This window comes from Myotis brandtii, unplaced genomic scaffold, assembly GCF_000412655.1.
Source record: "Myotis brandtii unplaced genomic scaffold, ASM41265v1 scaffold156, whole genome shotgun sequence".
NCBI lineage: Eukaryota > Metazoa > Chordata > Mammalia > Chiroptera > Vespertilionidae > Myotis > Myotis brandtii.
Window position 1 is genome coordinate 352,456 of NW_005355666.1, and position 18,487 is coordinate 370,942.

At 37.6% G+C, this 18,487-nt stretch overlaps 1 protein-coding gene across 2 annotated transcripts in view; it reads right to left on the reverse strand.

Moving 5' to 3' along the window:
• Window positions 1-18,487, reverse strand: part of KLHL15 (kelch-like family member 15) — a 31,084-nt gene that overhangs the window by 4,079 nt on the left and 8,518 nt on the right. For both annotated transcript variants that reach the window (XM_014536055.1, XM_005861750.2), the window contains one exon: window positions 15,148-15,859. In XM_014536055.1, the coding sequence (XP_014391541.1) occupies window positions 15,148-15,852 (705 nt within the window). In that variant the 5' untranslated portion in view covers window positions 15,853-15,859. The remainder of the gene's footprint in view (window positions 1-15,147; window positions 15,860-18,487) is intronic.

The window sequence follows — 18,487 nt, forward strand, 5'->3', positions numbered from 1 at the left end:
AAGGTTTTAGGCTTACTTTACTGAAACTGCTTTTCCTGTTAAGATCACAAACTTTTTTAAAGCTTTTACCACATTTGTTTTTTGCAATCTATAGTTGTAATAACCTATGCACATTTCCAAGCTTTTAAAAGTAAACAAATTACTTTCCAGGCACAACCTAAATTCCTCTAAAATGTATTAATCACCATTATATGTCAGGCCCGTGGCTACAAGGACAGACAGAGGTGTCACGGCAGAGAAAAATATGACCATGGTTTTCTTAACCACAAGAAACAGTATAAGAATCACCATGACTGAAAAATTTTGGGAATTAAATTAGTGAGTTAGTAAAAACACACAAAATTCTCAGTAGGTTTTTCACATAAAGACTTGGTATCACCAACTATTATAGTTAAGAATTCAGTTAAGGAAACTCCATACTGTTTCCACAGAGGGGAAAAGAATTCAGTTGACAAGAAAAGGTCAATTTTTTTCATTTTATTTTTGAAGTTAAAACTACCTAATTAAGATGGTTACTAAGATTTTATAAAGCACATTTTTAAAAATATATATATATTATTGATTTTTTACAGAGAGGAGGGAGACGGATAGAGAGTTAGAAACATCGATCAGCTGCCTCCTGCACAACCTCCCACTGGGGATGTGCCCACAACCAAGGAACATTCCCTTGACTGGAATCGAACCTGGGACCTTTCAGTCCACAGGCTGATGCCCTATCCACTGAGCCAAACAGGTCAGGGCTAAAGCACACTTTTAAGTATTGTGCTAATGCTACAGGTAGAAATAAGAATAAGCCCGGCTGGTATTGCTCAGTGGTTGAGCATCGACCCATGAACCAAGAGGTCACCGGTTCAGGGCACATGCCAAGGTTGCAGGCTCGATCCCCAGTAGGGGCTGTGCAGCAGGCAGCCGATCAATGATGTTTCTCTCTCATTGATGTTTCTATCTATCTCTCCCTTCCTCTCTAAAAATCAATAAAGGGAAAAAAATTTTTAAAGGATAAGATGTGGTCTGTTTCCACAGAGAACTTAGAAAAATATTTGGGGAAACGAAAACAAATACACATTTACCAATAAGTAAATGAGGCAGTTGACAGGTATGAAGCTGTACAGCACATCTGTGAGTGCTACAGAACTTTAGATATAAAAGATTATCAAACTGGCCTGAAACACCCAAGGGAGTACTTTATGAAAGTGATAAGTTGAAAGCCAAGCAGAAAAAGGCTGTATCATATTTATATAAAATGAGAGAGTCTTGCCATTTTTTTTCAAATTATAAGAGAAAGTTTATTTAGAAAGTTACAGAGGTAGTAAAAGTGAGCCACAGAAGAAATGGGCTAAGAAAACAAGTTACAAAGGAAAAAGAGGGAAAGACAAAGGCAAAGTTACACACTTGTAATGCGTCTGGGGGGATCAATGGCGGGGGGGGAGGCAAGGGTGCTGCTCCAGAGAGGGAGAGCACCAAGAGTCTTGCATTTTAAAAATGGATCTCCTAAAATCATCAAAAGATTTGATTAATAAAAATGAATAGTTTTTTCATTTTCCATTCATTTCTTCTATGAATTGACTAATAGTGTGCCTCACCCATTTTCTCATTTTTTCTTATTGATTTATAAGAGCTAAACGGCAATACCACCCTGGAAATCAACAAGAAACAACCTCCAATTAAATATTTAAGAGCCTACTGTGCACAGCCAGTGGTCTGAGAGCTACACAGGTTTTGAAGTATAAGAATCTTGTCCAGCATAGTAATTAAGCACCACGTCAAACAGCCCAGTATGGTGATTAAGAGTCTGATTTAGGCCCTAGCCAGTTTTCTCAGTGGTTAGACGGTTGTCCTGGGGACTGAAGAGTCACGAGTTTGATTCCAGTCAAGGGCATGTACCTTGGATGCAGGCTCGATACCTGGCCCCAGTCAGGGCACATGCAGGAGGCAACCAATCGATGTGTCTCTCCCAAATCTATGTTTCTCTATCGCTCCCGCTTCCTTCCATTCTAAAACTCAATAGAAAAAAATCCTCGGGTGAGGATTAACAATACTAAAAAAAAAACTGATTTAGGAAATATCTGACTTTGGCACTCACAAGCTGTGCAATCTTGAGAAATTCAACATCCTTAAGCCCATTTCTTCATCTGAATTACTGGATAACAATAGTATCTACACCTCATAACCCTAAGAAAGGAGATAAGCAAGAAAATATAAGTGAAAAGGACTTAGTATGGTGTCTGTCATAGGGTACTGTACAAAAAATAATAGCAGTTACTAGCTTTTTTACTGACCAGGGTACATCTGTTGAAGTGTCACTCAGCTTAAGTCAATGCATCTGCTGATGTGCTTCCCGTCTGTGTAAAAATTCAATCTTTCAGAAAGTAGAGGAGAAATGAGAGAAACTGTTACTTTGGATCTAATCCTTACCAGTAATTCATGATTAGTAACATATCAGTAGAAGGAAGCTTCAGAGAAAGCAGCCAGCAGTCGTGTTGTTTGGAGAACAAGAAAGGAAAGGGAATGATGCACATATTGGATAGGCAGATTTCAAGTTTTTCAAAGAAAAATTAGGATCGATTCCAAGATCAGAAACTGTGTAAAGGCTCTCAAAAGCTTGGAGGTTCTCAAAAACATGATGCTGACTGCATGAGGGGAAGAAAAAAGTAAAGTATCTAAAAAATCTAATGTGCTGCACAGAGCTTTCTGGAATTCAGATGTTAAAAAACCACTTACAACAGATGGTAAAAACACGCAGACACACACACACACACACACACACACACACACACACACACACACACACAAATAGGCACATAAAGTAAGTATTAGTGGAATGGAGCTGTAAGAAAATTGTGAACAAGGCTAAAGCCTCTGAATGAATTGTGACTGTATAGAGTGCCAGATATTGAATAAAAGGTAATTTAGAGGTTAAAGTAAAAAGTAGAGGAAAAAGTGAAGTCTCCCCTGGATGAGGTGGTTAATGTAATATTAACAAAGACAACATTACTCCTATTTTATTTCCATTCTCAGCTAAGAATGTTTTATTCTTTCCAATCTGAAGATCAAATACAATGACTAAGAAGAAACTTAAATCCAAGATGGCTGAGAAAAAAAAGTAAAACCAGCTAGATATCCTCACTGAGTTCAAGTCATTTGATCTCACAAATCACATCCTGGGATCCTGAGAGGCTTCACAGATAAGGCTGCTTAATTGCTTTCTGTAATCTGTGTCGAAATTGTGAAGAATGGGAGAGGACTAGAAGCCAGATTTCTCAACTACAGAATGGTTAGCTTGAGGCTGATCCTGGATTGTTTAAAAAAAAAAAATAGCACTTGCAAATAAGAAACCACTACACACTAGGAGACTCACTAAAAAATGCAAAACTGACCATTTCTGGTTTAATTCTTTTTCTTTTTAAAAAATATGGAATGCTTCATGAATTTGCATGTCATCCTTGTACGGGGCCATTCTAATCTTTTCTGTATCGTTCCAATTTTAGTATATGTGCTGCCAAAGTGAGCACTCTGGTTTAATTTTTGACTATGTAACAGCACTGACAGAGGATGAGAGAATCTATGACTTCAGCAAAGTAATCATAAAGAAATGAGAAACACTGAAGACCCAGGAACCACCTGAAACTGCAGCAATAATTGTCTTAATGCATTTGGGGGGTAGGGTGAAGTGGTAAGTCCACAGCTTTTAGCAGATACTCCAGGGATCCACCAACTCCAAATGTAAAGATTTACCTGACTCTATCCTCAACATGAACTAACAATGTGTGACATGATAGCTTTAAGAGGTAATAAAATCATGGACAAAAAAAAAGACAATCAGTCCAGCCGGTATGGCTCAGTGGTTGAGTGTCAACTTATGAACCAGGAGGTCATGATTCAATTCCCAGTCAGGGCACATGCCTGGGTTGCAGGCTGGATCCCCAGTAAGAAGCGTGCAGGGGGCAGCCAATCAATGATTCTCTCTCAACATTGACACTTCTATCCCCCTTTCCCTCTCCCTTCCTCTCTCTGAAATCAATAAAAACATATTTAAGAAAAATAATAAAATAATAGACAATCCCATGTTCTCCATTCGGGTGAAACCACAATTAAAACAGTGTTCAGTTCCATCACTACACTTTAGACATCGGCAAAACAGACCATGTCTGAAGATGGCAACTGTTTTTAGGACCAATAAGTAGAAGTTAGGAGGATGTTTGGCCAATAGAAAAAAAAAAAGCTTTGTACTTAGAACTGTTAAGATAATGAATGTTCATTGTATTATTATCTCTAAGAGCACAAAAACTGGGAACAACTCAAATATATATCAATAAGACATTGGTTGACCAGGCCGGTGTGGCTCAGTGGTTGAGCACTGACCTATGAACCAGGAGGTCATGGTCAGGGCACATGCCCGGGTTGCGGGCTTGATCCCCAGCAAAGGGCATGGCGGAGGCAGCCGATCAATAATTCTCTCTCATCATTGATGTTTCTATCTCTCTTTCCCACTCCCTTCCTCTCTGAAATCAATAAAAAAAAGTATTTTTAAAAAAGACATCAGTTGAATAAACTCTGATATGTACCATATGTGGTAGTCATTAAAAAGAATTAGGCTAATCCATATGCACTAATGCAGACATTCAAAATGTCAAATGACAAAAACTGCAGCTAAGTATATAGAATATTCTCAAAAAAAAAAATGAACTGTTTCACACAGTTCCCAGTATATGGAGGGGAAAACATGTATACGTGAATAACATTCATCAGTGAGCTGCTGGGGACTTGCCCTTTTTAGATTCCATGTAGGTCTGTGTTTAGCTTTTCTACAAGGGCTACATTAATAAAAAGTATGGGTACATATTTTCTCAAGTCAGGGACTGTCTACCTCCAGAGTCAGTGAGCATCCTGCCACTGGAGGTAGTCCAAGTGTGACCACATATTAGCACTGAAGAGGGATTCCAGTGTCACATGAGATCTAGGAGAATGGCCTGTAATGGCCTTCCACCTTCCAACTCCAGGGTCTTGCAGATCCCATCAAACTGGGTCAGTTTAACTGCTTCTCAGAGTTAGTTTCCTCTCTCATTTTATACCCAATCTTCTGGTCCCTTTTCCTCTTATCCACTCATTCGATGTGCTCCTTTGAAACTTGGAATCCAAAGAGTTTCCAAGATTTACTTCATCTCTATCTTAATGTCCAAACTGAAGCTACATATCTGTATCCAGTCTGTTCTAGCTCTAAGCCTCTGATAAAGGAAGTTGTGCCATTTGAGATAGCTGCTTATACCATAAAAAAACCTAAGCAAAGGAATTTAGCACCTACTTCTCCCCAACAAGGCCAAAAGTTCTAGATCTATCTTGTCCTTTTCCCAGGGCTATGTATTGCTGCAACTTTCCTCTAAAACCACACAATGTCAATAAGCATAACTAGTTTCTTCTTTCATTATAAAGACATAGAATTAATGCCTCCCTGATAATTCTGCACAAAATAATTACAGATATTCTCTGCTTCATAACAAAAGATGGGAGGGCTAAAAACCTTCTATGTGAATGGAATCATTCAAAATGCATTAATAAAAGGAGCTATCCAACAAGGAACATGTGGCTCATTTTTTCATAGAGAAAGCATTTCTGCCATTGTTCACTCCTCATATAACAGTTAAACTATCTATATATCAGGTGCTCTCAAAAGAAAGATATGGAAAGAATGACATTTCTTTCATGTTCTGAACTACTTTTCTTATCCTTTCATAGGATTAAAAAAGTTGTCTTGTTTAGAACCTTGGAAAGAATATATTCATTATTTATCATTTTTCTTGCTTTGATACCTTAAAACTATTACAGAAAGCATTTTGTCTTATTCTGAATACAAAATGAAAGCACATGTCTTAAAAACGGATCTGACAATTTTAAATTGGTCATTTCCTCCTTTAATCTTCTTTTAGTTTAATGTAATTCTGCATATGCACATATGCATGTAATCAGAGAAAATTTGAGATATTAATTTTAAGTGTGGTTCTTTTAAATACATATTAAGTCAAAGAAATAGTAACTAGCCATTACCACTGAGCAAAAATTCCATGTCTCTACCTTCACTGTCAAAATGTTACATAATCTGTCGGGCCAGTGTTGCTCAGTGGTTGGGCATTGCCCCAGAAACAGGATTCCTGGTCAGGGCACATGCCTGGGTTGCAGGCTCCATCCCCACTAGGAGCCATCTGTGCAGGAGGCAGACAATCGATGATGTTTCTCATCAATGTTTTTCTTTCTCTATCCCTTTCCCTTCTTCTCTCTAAAAATCAATAAAAAAATATTTTAAAAAAATTAAAAACATTTTTAAAAGATCCCAGGTCTTAGGCTGTGAACAAATATCCAGTTTAGATATTTCCCTTTATGAAAGGAATCAGTTGCATGAACAGATACCTCTTTGGCCCTTCCTACTCCAAAAATACTAACCTAATTTTTGAAATGTATAAGGTGTCATATGGAAGACTGGGCACTGGTGGTTTTATCACCCCTTCTCCATAATCCAATCTTCTGAAAAGAAATATCCAGAAACAACGAAGTTACTATCATGGGGCTTTAGTGGTAAAGCAAATGAGATCTTTGGGAACTACAGCTACATTTGATAGAATTTTAATACTCAGTAAAATGTGGAGCAGTCTTTATATGTTGTATGATGAAAGCATCTACCTGTTATTAGAAGTCTATTTATAAAACCATGTTCAGAACTGAAGCACAAAAAAGTTAGGTGTAAATTGCTTTAAATTAATCCGTTTGCTCTGAAAAACAGAGTTAATGACCAGGGACAAGGTTATAAAAAAATCAGTTCCTGCTAAGTACAAATCCTCTCAGTAGTACTCTAATTGTAGTCAAATACCAAATGGTAGAGTCAAATTTTAACAAGGGCTTACCCATCCTCTCTTCTCCTAATAGGCCAGAGTCTAAAAACTTTAGAAGTCAAGCGACCAGAGTAAATGGGGGCAACCCATCAGGATAATCAATCAATCAATCTATCTAATCTATCGAATCTATCAAATCTATCTATCTATCTATCTATCTATCTATCTATCTATCTATCTATCTAAAAGCCTAAGCAACTGTCCAACCGTATGACCATCTGACCGGTAGCTATGACACACAATGACCACCAGGGGGCAGGTGCTCCAACTGGTAGCTATGATGTGCATTGACCACCACGGGGCAGACGCTCGACACAGAGTTGCGGAGCTGCGGTAACTTGGCAGCATGGTTCTTGGGTGACACACCTGGAACCAGAGAGGAGGGAGCCCGATTCCAAAGGGTGTCACTCAAGAACCACCCTCTCGCAATCCAGGACCCCCTCGGGAGAGCCAGTTTTGGCCTGATCCCCGCAGGCCAGGCTGAGGGACCCCATCGGTGCACAAATCTGTGCACCGGGCCTCTAGTGTTCTCATAGGTTTCAGCACAATCTGGTTAATTCTCTAGACTTTCAACTTTCCTATAAAGTGAAAACTATTTAATTCAAAAATAAATGTGCTTAGCCTGGCCAGTGTTGCTCAATGGTTTGCATCGATCTAAGAACCCCAAGGTTCAATTCCTGGTCAGGGCACATGCCCAGGTTGCGCACTCAATCCCCAGTGTGAAGCCTGCAGGAGGCAGCCGATTGATGCTTCTCTCTCATCATTGATGTTTCTATCTTTCTCTCTCCCTTCTTCTCTGAAATCAATAAAAAGATATTTAAAAAATTAATAAAATTTTTAAATGTTCTTAAAAAGTCTAAGTTCCTTCCAATTTTGGTGCAATGATAATAGAGCACCACTGGAAATTAAATAAGTGCACAACCCTAAAAGGTAGAAAATAATGTAATTTAAAAAAACTTAAGACTACCTTATTATCTGATTATACTAATATTTAGGTAGTACAACTAAGTTTTAGAATTTATACCTTAGGAGGAATTTTTCTATTTATGGAAATAGTCTCAATCATGTAAATATTTTATCTATAAATATGGTAGGGCAGAAAGATAGCCAAAACAAAGGTTTAATCTAAAACTAACTTCTGGCCCTGCCAGTTTGGCTCAGTGGATAGAGTGCCGGCCTGTGGACCAAAGGGTTCCGGGTTCGATTCTGGTCAAGGGCACGTACCTTGGTTGCAGGCAGGCCCTGGTCTGGCCCTGTCTTTCCCTCTCTCTTAAAATCAATGGAAAAATATCCTCGGGTGAGGATTAACAAAAAAATAAATAAATAAGTAAAAGGTAGATGGTATTAAGAAAATTTTAAAAATTAAAAATAAAGCTTCTGAATGAAGGCTTACTTATGACATTTGTAACATTTTCTGAGTAAATTTTTAGTATGAGAATTAAAACTTTAAAGCCTAAAATCTTAGTATTTTTTCGGGGCTTCTTTCCTGCTCCTAAACTTTTCTCCATTTTTCTGACTTCTCTGATCCTTCCTTTTTTATTTCTGGTTATCATTTCTTTTCTCTTTTTTATCCAATTTATTAAAAAAGATTTTCTCACCCTAACCGGTTTGGCTCAATGGATAGAGCGTTGGCCTGCCGACTGAAGGGTCCCAGGTTCGATTCCGGTTAAGGGCATGTACCTTGGCTGCGGGTACATCCTCAGTAGGGAGTGTGCAGGAGGAAGCTGATTGATGTTTCTCTCTCATCGTTGTTTCTAACTCTCTATCCCTCTCCCTTCCTCTCTGTAAAAAATCAATTTAAAAAAAAGGTTTTCTCTTTTTAAAAGTCAGTATAGCTATTCCCATTCCATATCTTCCTTTCCTTTAATTTCATAGTTAATTTCCAATTCTATGCTTTTGTTTTCATCTCCTTTTTATTTAAAAGGAAAATAACCAAATATGATTGAATTTTTAAACTCCCATTTTCAATAGGTTCCTGCCTGCATAATACACTATGAAATAATCTCTTTCCCAGGGGATCTAATAGCAGTCAACACCCTAGATTACCAGCACTCTTCAGGAACCCGTGAACCTGGAGCAATGCAAGTCAAAGGTAGAAAAATAAGAGCACTCTACACATTTACACATGAAAGGCAGAATATTAATATACACTTTTTACTTTTAGCTTTAAATTTTTAAAAACTTTATTATGAGATTTCCTAAACAGAAAGAATAATACGATGATCACTTGTAAACATCTTGTAGGTTAATAGTTATTATTCTGCCATATTGGCTTTAGCTAGCTAGATAGGTCGAGGGTGTATAAACCATTTCAAACAAAGTTGTAGACATTATAATGCTTCATTCCTAACTACTTCAGCAAGCATCTCATCTCCCAAGAGTGAGGGGTATTCTCTGCTTAACCATAATATAATTGTTAAAATTAAGTCATTCCACCCAGCCAGTGTGGCTCTGTGGTTGCATGTCGACCTATGAACCAGGTCACAGTTCGATTCCCAGTAAGGGTACATGCTCAGGTTGTGGGCTTGATCCCCAGTGGGGGTGTGCAGGAGGCAGCCAATCAATGATTCTCTCGCATCATTGATGTTTCTCTCTCTCTCCCTCCCCCTTCCTCTCTGAAATCAATAAAAAGATATTTTTTAAAAATTAAGTCATTCCTTAATGTCATGTAATAGCCACCCCATTTTCTGATTTTCTCAGCTGTCCCAAAATGTCTTTTTTTAGCCATTTTTTTAAGGATTTAATCAAAGTTTGTAGAGCGCATTTGGTTATGATGTCTCTCTTAATCTAGAATTGTCTGTGTTAACAGAGGCAAAGACCTCTGTTGGAACTAGCAAAAATACATGCCAGACATTTGCATATGTAAAAACTGACATTGATGTCTAGATTTAAAACTGGGAATCCACTACCAATAAAATTAATCATAAGAGCTCTTTTTTTAAAAAATATATTTTATTGATTTTTTACAGAGAGGAAGGGAGAGAGATAGAGAGTTAGAAACATGGATGAGAGAGAAACATCCATCAGCTGCCTCCCGCACACCTCCTACTGGGGATGTGCCCGCAACCCAGGTACATGCCCCTGACCGGAATCGAACCTGGGACCCTTCAGTCCGCAGGCCAACGCTCTATCCACTGAGCCAAACCGGTTTCGGCTATAAGAGCTCTTAAGCAACTACGTCAAAAGGACATGATCCTTACATTTACTTACAGCTTTTTTTGATTATACAGTGAAAAGCACAGAATTGTGCTTTCAGAACTTTTCCCATGTCTTTTACTTTTTTCAGTACCATTAAATTTCTTAGGCTATGTTTTGTTCATGCAAATACCTTTGAATTTTCACAACTCCATAACAACTTCTAAAACAACCCAAGCTGGACCACAGGATTAATTAACTGTATGCTTCTTGCACCTCTGGCAGCTATAATCGGAAATCCTTGGACCCAGAGAAACAGACTTGGGTTTCAGTCTGGGAAGCGCCACTTGTTCTGGGATAAGATTCCTATCCTTTTGGAGCTCATTTTCTTATTTATAAAATGGAGATAGCCTGGCCCTGGCTGGCATGACTCAATGGTTAGTGTCAGCCCTCACACTGAAAGGTTGGGGTATGTGTGGGATGTAACCAATTGATGTCTCTCTCACATTGGTGTTTCTCTCTCCCTCTCCCCCCATCCCTCCCTTCCACTCTCCTAAAAAAAATCAATGGAAAAAGCCCGAGCCGGTTTGGTTCAGTGGATAGAGTGTCGGCCTGTGGAACAAAGGGTCCCTGGTTCAATTCCAATCAAGGCATGTGTCTTGGTTGCAGGCTCCTGTCCGGCCCTGACCCCCTGATCAGGGTTCCTGCAGGAGGCAACCAATCTATGTGTTTCTCTCACATTGATGTTTCTCTCTCTTTCCCTCTCTCTTCCACTCTCCCTAAAAATCAATGGAAAAATATCCTCAAGTGAGGATTAACTCAAAAATAAAAAATAAATTTCAGATTCCTTTAAAAAAAAAAATCAATGGAGCCCTAACCGATTTGGCTCAGTGGATAGAACATCGGCCTGCAGACTGAAGGGTCCCAGGTTTGATTCTGGTCAAGGGCATGTACCTTGGTTGCAGGCACATCCCCAGTAGGGGGTGTGCAGGAAGCAGCTGATTGATGTTTCTCTCTCTATCCCTCTCCCTTCATCTCTGTAAAAAAAAAAAAAAATCAATAAAATATATTTTTTTTAAAAAGTCAATGGAAAAAATATCCCCAGGTGAGGATTAACAACATAAAAAAGATGAAACTGATTTTAATATATTTTATTTGACCCAATATATCATTTGGACATGTAACCAATATAAAAATTACGAATAAGGTAATATACATCTGTTTTGTCACTGTAGTCTTTAAAATCTCAATTCAGACTTGTCAAATTTCAACTATTCAATAGCCACAAGCAGCAATCATATTGAACAGTACAGTCCTAGAGTCATAGATATACACTAATTTTTATATAAGAATAATCTTAATTTTAACTCTTTAGTTAGCTTTACCCCCAATAAATTAAATGGAACAGCTCTAAATTTTTTAAAAGGGGAGGGAAATTTTATGAATCTAAACGAAACACAGAATAGTGTAAATAAAATTTTGATAATTTTAGTCATAGGATTGGACTAGTTAGCCTCCTAATATAAAAAAGAGCGATATATTCCAAGTTTGGTCAGAGTTGTTAAATGGTTTTCCAAGACTAACTCTGGCATTGCAGTATTTTCCTGTAATTGTTCCTGAAAAAAAAAATGGTGCTAAAACGGAGATGTGTTAACAAGAAATATAATAGAGGAACTAAATTAACACCTACACAAGAAAATAATCTGATAAATCCAGAATTTGGAACACACTAAGACAATCAGTGATTTATCGTAAAAAAAAAAGTGCTCTAGCCGGTTTGACTCAGCGGATAGAGCATTGGCCTGGGACTGGAGGGTCCCAGGTTTGATTCCGGTCAAGGGCATGTACCTCAGTTGCAGGCTCAAGCCCTGGCCCTGGTCGGGGTTCATGTGGGAGGCAACCAATTGATGTGTAGTGTCTCTCTTTCTCTCTCTCCCTCTCCCTTCCACTCTCTCTAAAAATCAATGGAAAATATCCTCAGGTGAGGATTAACTAAAAAAAAGGAGGTGGACTCTTTTAGATTAAAAAATATTAGACAGACATGATAACAAACAGCAATGCATAAACCATGACTAGATTCTAGGGCAACTGGGGGACAACTGGGAAAATTTGATAATGGACTAGCTATTAGATGATAGTACGGTCTTACTGTGAATTTTCCTAGTGGAATGGCATTGAACTTAGGTAGAAAAAAAGTCCTTATTCAGAGGAGCAGCACATTAAGTATTTAGGAATAAGATGTCATGATGTTTGTAACTTATTTTCAGAGATTCAGCAAAACAAATCTATGTAAGGCAAATATGATAAGCCTAGCTAGGTAGCTAAAGTCAATGTGGTAGAACAGTAACAACTATTAACCTACAAGATATGTTTACAAGTGATCATTTTACTATTCTTTCAGCTTTTTCATATGCTTAGAAAGTCTCATAATACAAAGCTTTAAAAAATTTAAACCTAAATGTAAAAAGTACATATCAATATTCCATTTTTCTAAATTTCAGCAAATAGGATAAAACTACAAATCAAAACTGTCTATGCATTTCCTCACATAGTTTCTCATACTAAAAAAGAACCAGCACAGTTGTAACATGTCTTTATTTCTGTGCCCTTTCTGGCATTATAATGGATATTAAAACAGCCTTGTTTGAAACCTGCAGTTGCTAAGCACAGGGAAAATAGACCCAATTTTCAAGCTCAAAATACAGGGTTGGGCAAAAGTACGTTTACAGCTGTTCATATGGAAAACAATAAAATAATTAATAATACAAGAATAAACTCTAGTGTTTCGTGTACTCACAACTATAAACCTACTTTTGCCCCACCCTGTATAATTGTGTGAAATAGTCCAAATTCTTACTTCCTAACCAAATTTTCCAGTTTAGTTTGATTTCTGAAGTTTTATTACTAGAGATAAAGTCTCAAATCTAGCTTACTTAGTGTTTAGCAACATTTTGAAAGCCATAGATTCTTTTGATAAACATTAACTCATACACTAAGACAAGAATCACTAACTACCTTCCATTTATCTTACCAGTATTATTAAAATAAAATGAAGATTTCTCAGTGGCCAGAGCCTTATTTAGTTTTCCTAAGAAATCAACTCAAGAAAGAAGCCTTGCCGAAACCGGTTTGGCTCAGTGGATAGAGCGTCGGCCTGTGGACTGAAAGGTCCCGGGTTCGATTCCGGTCAAGGGCATGTACCTGGGTTGCGGGCACGTCCCCAGTGGGAGATGTGCAGGAGGCAGCTGATCGGTGTTTCTCTCTCATCGATGTTTCTAACTCTCTATCTCTCTCCCTTCCTCTCTGTAAAAAATCAATAAAATATATTAAAAAAAAAACAATTTAAAAAAAAAAAAAGAAAGAAAGAAGCCTTACAACATTTTCGTTCTGATGAGATTCCCAATACCTGGCCAATGGATAATAACTACCTCCTATGCAAACAATCCATCAGAAGGTACAACTGATATTTTATATGATTTACAAAACTATCTGATGTTATTAACTTGCAGCCACTGTCACTATTGACCAGCTTGAACTGATAATTGGGATATAAAAAGGTTCTGTAGCTTGGCACTTAAAAATCACTTACTGCTATCAATTATCCATCATATTGTCTCACAAGAGGGGAAACTTTATTTTCTATTTCACAGGTACTTCCATCTAGTTGGAGGGTTTTTCTCTGTTGTAGAAGTGGAAAAGCATTTGTATTTAATGTATAAAGACAAAACAAGATTCCCCCCGGGAAAGAGAGGAATAAAAACAGAAGGAAAAAAATCAAAACAGAGACAAAAGCTTTACATAGATGGTGTACTATGATTATCACTGAACAAAAATAATTAAGAAATATATTTAGTTTCAATTATTTCTGCCTTAGTACGTTCTAAGAATAAAGGTAATAAAATCCCAGAGAACTGAATTCTTTATTAAAGTATAAATATTCATTTACTCTCCATTCTCTTTCATGTAGAAAAAATAAAAGTATAAGTTAATGCTATTTCAAAGGGAAAAGAATATGCCAGGCTGCTATTATTCGAAGGCGCAAATCTGTTTATTTTTCAAATGGTATATACGGCCTTCTTTTGCAATATTGTATTTTTATCACCAGGTTTGGTAACTAAAGCTTAAGAACTATTTAACATGAAGGGTGTCGACCAAAGCTTTACAAATGCTTTCTAGAAAGAAGAAAAGATGCAAGATAAACAGAGCCCCAGAGGTAACCATGTGATTAGAAACCAATTAAGTTAAGCAATTACTGAAACTGCTTTCTCTCCTTTGGGCAAGAAAAGATCACAAGTGAGACTCTGATATAAAAATGAAAAATGCTTACATGCAACAAGGCCAAGGCTGCTTTGGAGAAAAACTATTTTTACGATAGCAAAACTATTACATGGTAAAAAGTGCACAGTTTGATCAATATAGATAAAGAATTTATGATCTATTTGTTTAGACATGTAGAAACAATGGTTTCAGATATAAATATAATTTTCATGGTTAAATGTAGTTAGCATGCACAGTGAAACAGGGGAAAACAGAACTAAGTAAGAGTAGGGGACAGAAATCGCCACTAGAACCTACTGGTTTTCTAGAGCTATTTTATGTTTTCTTACATTTTAGAGGAATATGAAACTGTATTAATGCATCATTCAGAACTAAAAAACTCCTCAACTCTAATTTCAGCATGTATTATTTAAATTTTTTAAAAAGAGAACTAAAGAAAAAAATGTATGTGTTAAGAAGTCGTACATTTTTTAAATAGCAATATGCAATAAAGAGATGAATTCGTTGGGGAAAATCGAGAACTAGCCTCACACAATTCAGAGTTCATTACTTAGTGAAGAAAGAAGAGCCAAAGCAAGCTTGTAATATTTTGGGCTAAATAATTGTGCTTCAACTTTAAAAGAACTTTTAAAATGAAACCACTCCACTACTTACCTAGTTCTTCTTTCACCCACAAAATGTTTTTAAAAACCTAAATGCACAAGCTAAAACAAATTAGACTTCTTAGACATCAAACTATTCTTATCAACTATTCATTCTCTTTTTGGCTCCTGACCAAGCCTGGGAATCTTATCTATAAAAATATCCTGCCTTAACTAAATGAGTACCATCTATTGCTTTCAAATGCACTAACCTTCTCAAAAACACTGGATGGGGTCATCAAGCAAAACCTGATGTTCTGAATAATGGTATCGGTATGTCTCCAACGTCTTCTATCATGCCGCAGCCAAGACTGCACAGCCTCATACAGCTCTATCTCTGGGAACCTGCTCAGATGATCATTATCCAAATAAGACATGAGCTTCTCAAAACTCAGATAAGACAGGAAGTCAGGCCTGGACATGAGTGGCACAAAGTTGTCTAGCAGAAAGGATTCCAGCTTCTCCCTAACTCCCTCGATGTTCACACCGAAATCATCTAAGAGTCTCATGATTTCGGCACAGTTTTCTAAGCAGATTTTCGCTAACAGGAAAGAGCAGCAGAACTTCACCACTTCTATAAGTTGAACATACATGGCAGCCTGAAGAATCTCATGAACGGTATTCATACTCAGTTCTATAGTTCCATAGTACATAAACTGAAGTACGTGGCTGAAACCAGTAGCAGTTAGACCTTTTAAGTGAATTTTGTCCTGATCACGCTCCCGCATGTCTGCAGTAAACATAATTCTGAAGTAGTCACTCTGAGTGGCCAAAAGTGCTTTATGGGCATGGAACTGATGGTCATCAATAACCAGAGTGACATCAAGCAGCAGTCGCTCCTCATACAGTGTTCTGAACCCAGCAGAGACACTGGTGTCATGGAGGGAGGAACAGAATCCTTCCATCTCCCCTGCCATGAATCACCTGGAAAAAAAGTAATCAAAGAAAACTGTGTTAATCATTTCCATGCATTCTGAAGACATTATTAACTTAGAGCTTAAACAATTTTTTATAATTATCTCAATTCCACTGTCTATGTCCTAAATGTACAAGCCTTTTGGGAGAAGATAACCTAAAGATTTGCAGGCTAATGTTTTTGGCTTCCCTACCTGGGGAAAAAATTTTATTAAATATCTACCAAAAATGGTAAATTGTTAACTTACAAACAATAATATGCCTATTTCATTGATTTTTTTACACTGCTCGCCAAATATATCTAAACATGTCCCCAGATTAACAATACAAAGAGGATGTCTCAGTCAAATATTAAATTATGAGAAAAAGAGACAGAAAAGAAATTAAATAAAAAAGTACACTGTTGACCTTGAAAACTCCTAGAACTGTACCCAAAGGACTCACATAAATATGCCAAGTTGTCCACACAAGGTTTTTCTTTCTAGCCTTATTTATAATAAAAAAATGGATAGTATTCAAAAGCCCAATAACAAGATTATTAAATAAATATGGTACAGTTCTAGAATGGATTACTACAACAACTACCTATTCTGACAAAGGATATTTATTAGGTATTGTTATGTGGAAAAAAGCAGGCAACTGCAATATACACAATATATTTTCAAAAATTAAATACACATGTATATGTTTAGATGAGAAAAAGTCCAGAGGATTATATACCAAAATGATGTCCCTGGATAGGAGAGTTCAAAAATTATTGAGGTTTAACTTCTCCTTTTTACTTACCTCATTAACATGGCTTTTAAAAAGTATCATTGCTTATATATTTAAAATATGAATATGTAAAAGGAAATTAAACCACATTTTCAAATATCACAGAAATGAAGCCAAGATAGTGAAATTAAAATAGATCTCTTAAGTAAAGCCAAATAAACCAAGTCAGTCTATTAGAGACTGTTTATGAAGTAATTTTCTCCTTTTCACAGAACCCCAACCCAGACCATCTCTCCTCTCAATTCTCATCCTCACACAGCTCTGAGCACCTCCCCAACGACCCATCTTCCCATCCCAATTCCCTCTCAACCCTTTCCACTGTGCCCAATGGAACCTTGCTTCAGTGTAAACAAACTCCCCTATAGACTCATACTGGTCACATCAAGTTTTCTCTGCAGTATGATTTAAATAAGAAAAATACTATTCTATATTCTTCATAGAACAAAGTGCTCTCCTATAGCTTACAAACCTATCTTCTAAACCTTCTCTTATCTTTCTACTGTCCTTTTTCTAAAACATGGCCTTTCACTCAGATAAAAAAATCCATCATCTATTTCTCCTTGTCACTTATCTATCATACTAGAGGCCTGGTGCATGAAATTTGTGTACGGGTAGGGTCCCTAGGCCTGGCCAACAATCAGGGCCGATCGGGGCCTTCCTTCGTTCTGCGCCACACCCCCTCGTGGTCGGCACATATCATAGCAAGTGGTCGAACTCCCGAGGGGACAATTTACGTATTAGCCTCTTATTATATAGGAGGATACTCACATCCTGATCAATCTCTCCCCCACATTTCCTGACAACTTTGGCACCTGGCTAAGAGTCATTTCCTACACCTCTTTAATGCTCACATAAGATCATTCATCCAAATACCTAGAATCAGAGCTCCCTGAACACTTCATCCTACAACCTCCCCCCTTCCTCCATTTTAAAACCTTATTCCCAAACCTGTTGGACCTCACCACAATCCAGAAGGGATCCACACCTGAAATCATAACTGTTAACTTCCCAACTCTCTGGCTTAACCTCTTTCTCTCTTCACTTGCTCAGTCATCTCCAAACTTTACCTCTGTCCTTCTCCTTTTCCAGCTTAGACCTCCTAGTATGAGACTCAATTTCTCAAGCTCTTTCCTTTCCCTGATTGGTTATTTGGACCATGAACCCTCTACAATCACCTGCTCTACCTCCTTCTTGAGGGAAACCATCACTGCCAATCTCACCACTCTACAATCAATGCTTCCCCCTTTATTTATTAAAAGAAAGAGCCTCTCTGTATGCCAGGCACAATGTTAGATACGGAGGTATATGCCTTTCAGGAATCATCTCTGTACCCTGGATTTGGCAGAGCCTTCAGTTGCCAAGAGTGAAAAGGCAGCTTCCACAGACATGCTAAAAACACTACACTTCTCCATTCTTGTGAATAGGCTATCACTAGATTTTACTGTTGCTTCATCAATATGTTGTCTACGCAGTAAATATGCACCAGCCCCCAGTCTCATCCTGTTTGAATTACTCTTCCATGTCCAATTAAAAAGGTGATCTACAAAAAAATGTTGTCTATGACACCCTGTATTTAACTTAACATATTAGTCCATGTATTCAGTAGTTATCCCAGTCTGGTGTCATCTAAAAAAAAAAAACACAACCGTTAACAAACAAAAGTCTGGCCCTGACGGGTTTGATTCAGTGGATAGAGCATCGGCTTGCGAACTGAAGCATCCCAGGTTCGATTCCGGTCAAGGGCATGTACGTTGGTTGCAGGCACATCCCCAGTAGGAGGTATGCAGGAGGCAGCTGATCAATGTTTCTCTCTCATCGATGTTTCTAACTCTCTATTCCTCTCCCTTCCTCTCTGTAAAAAAT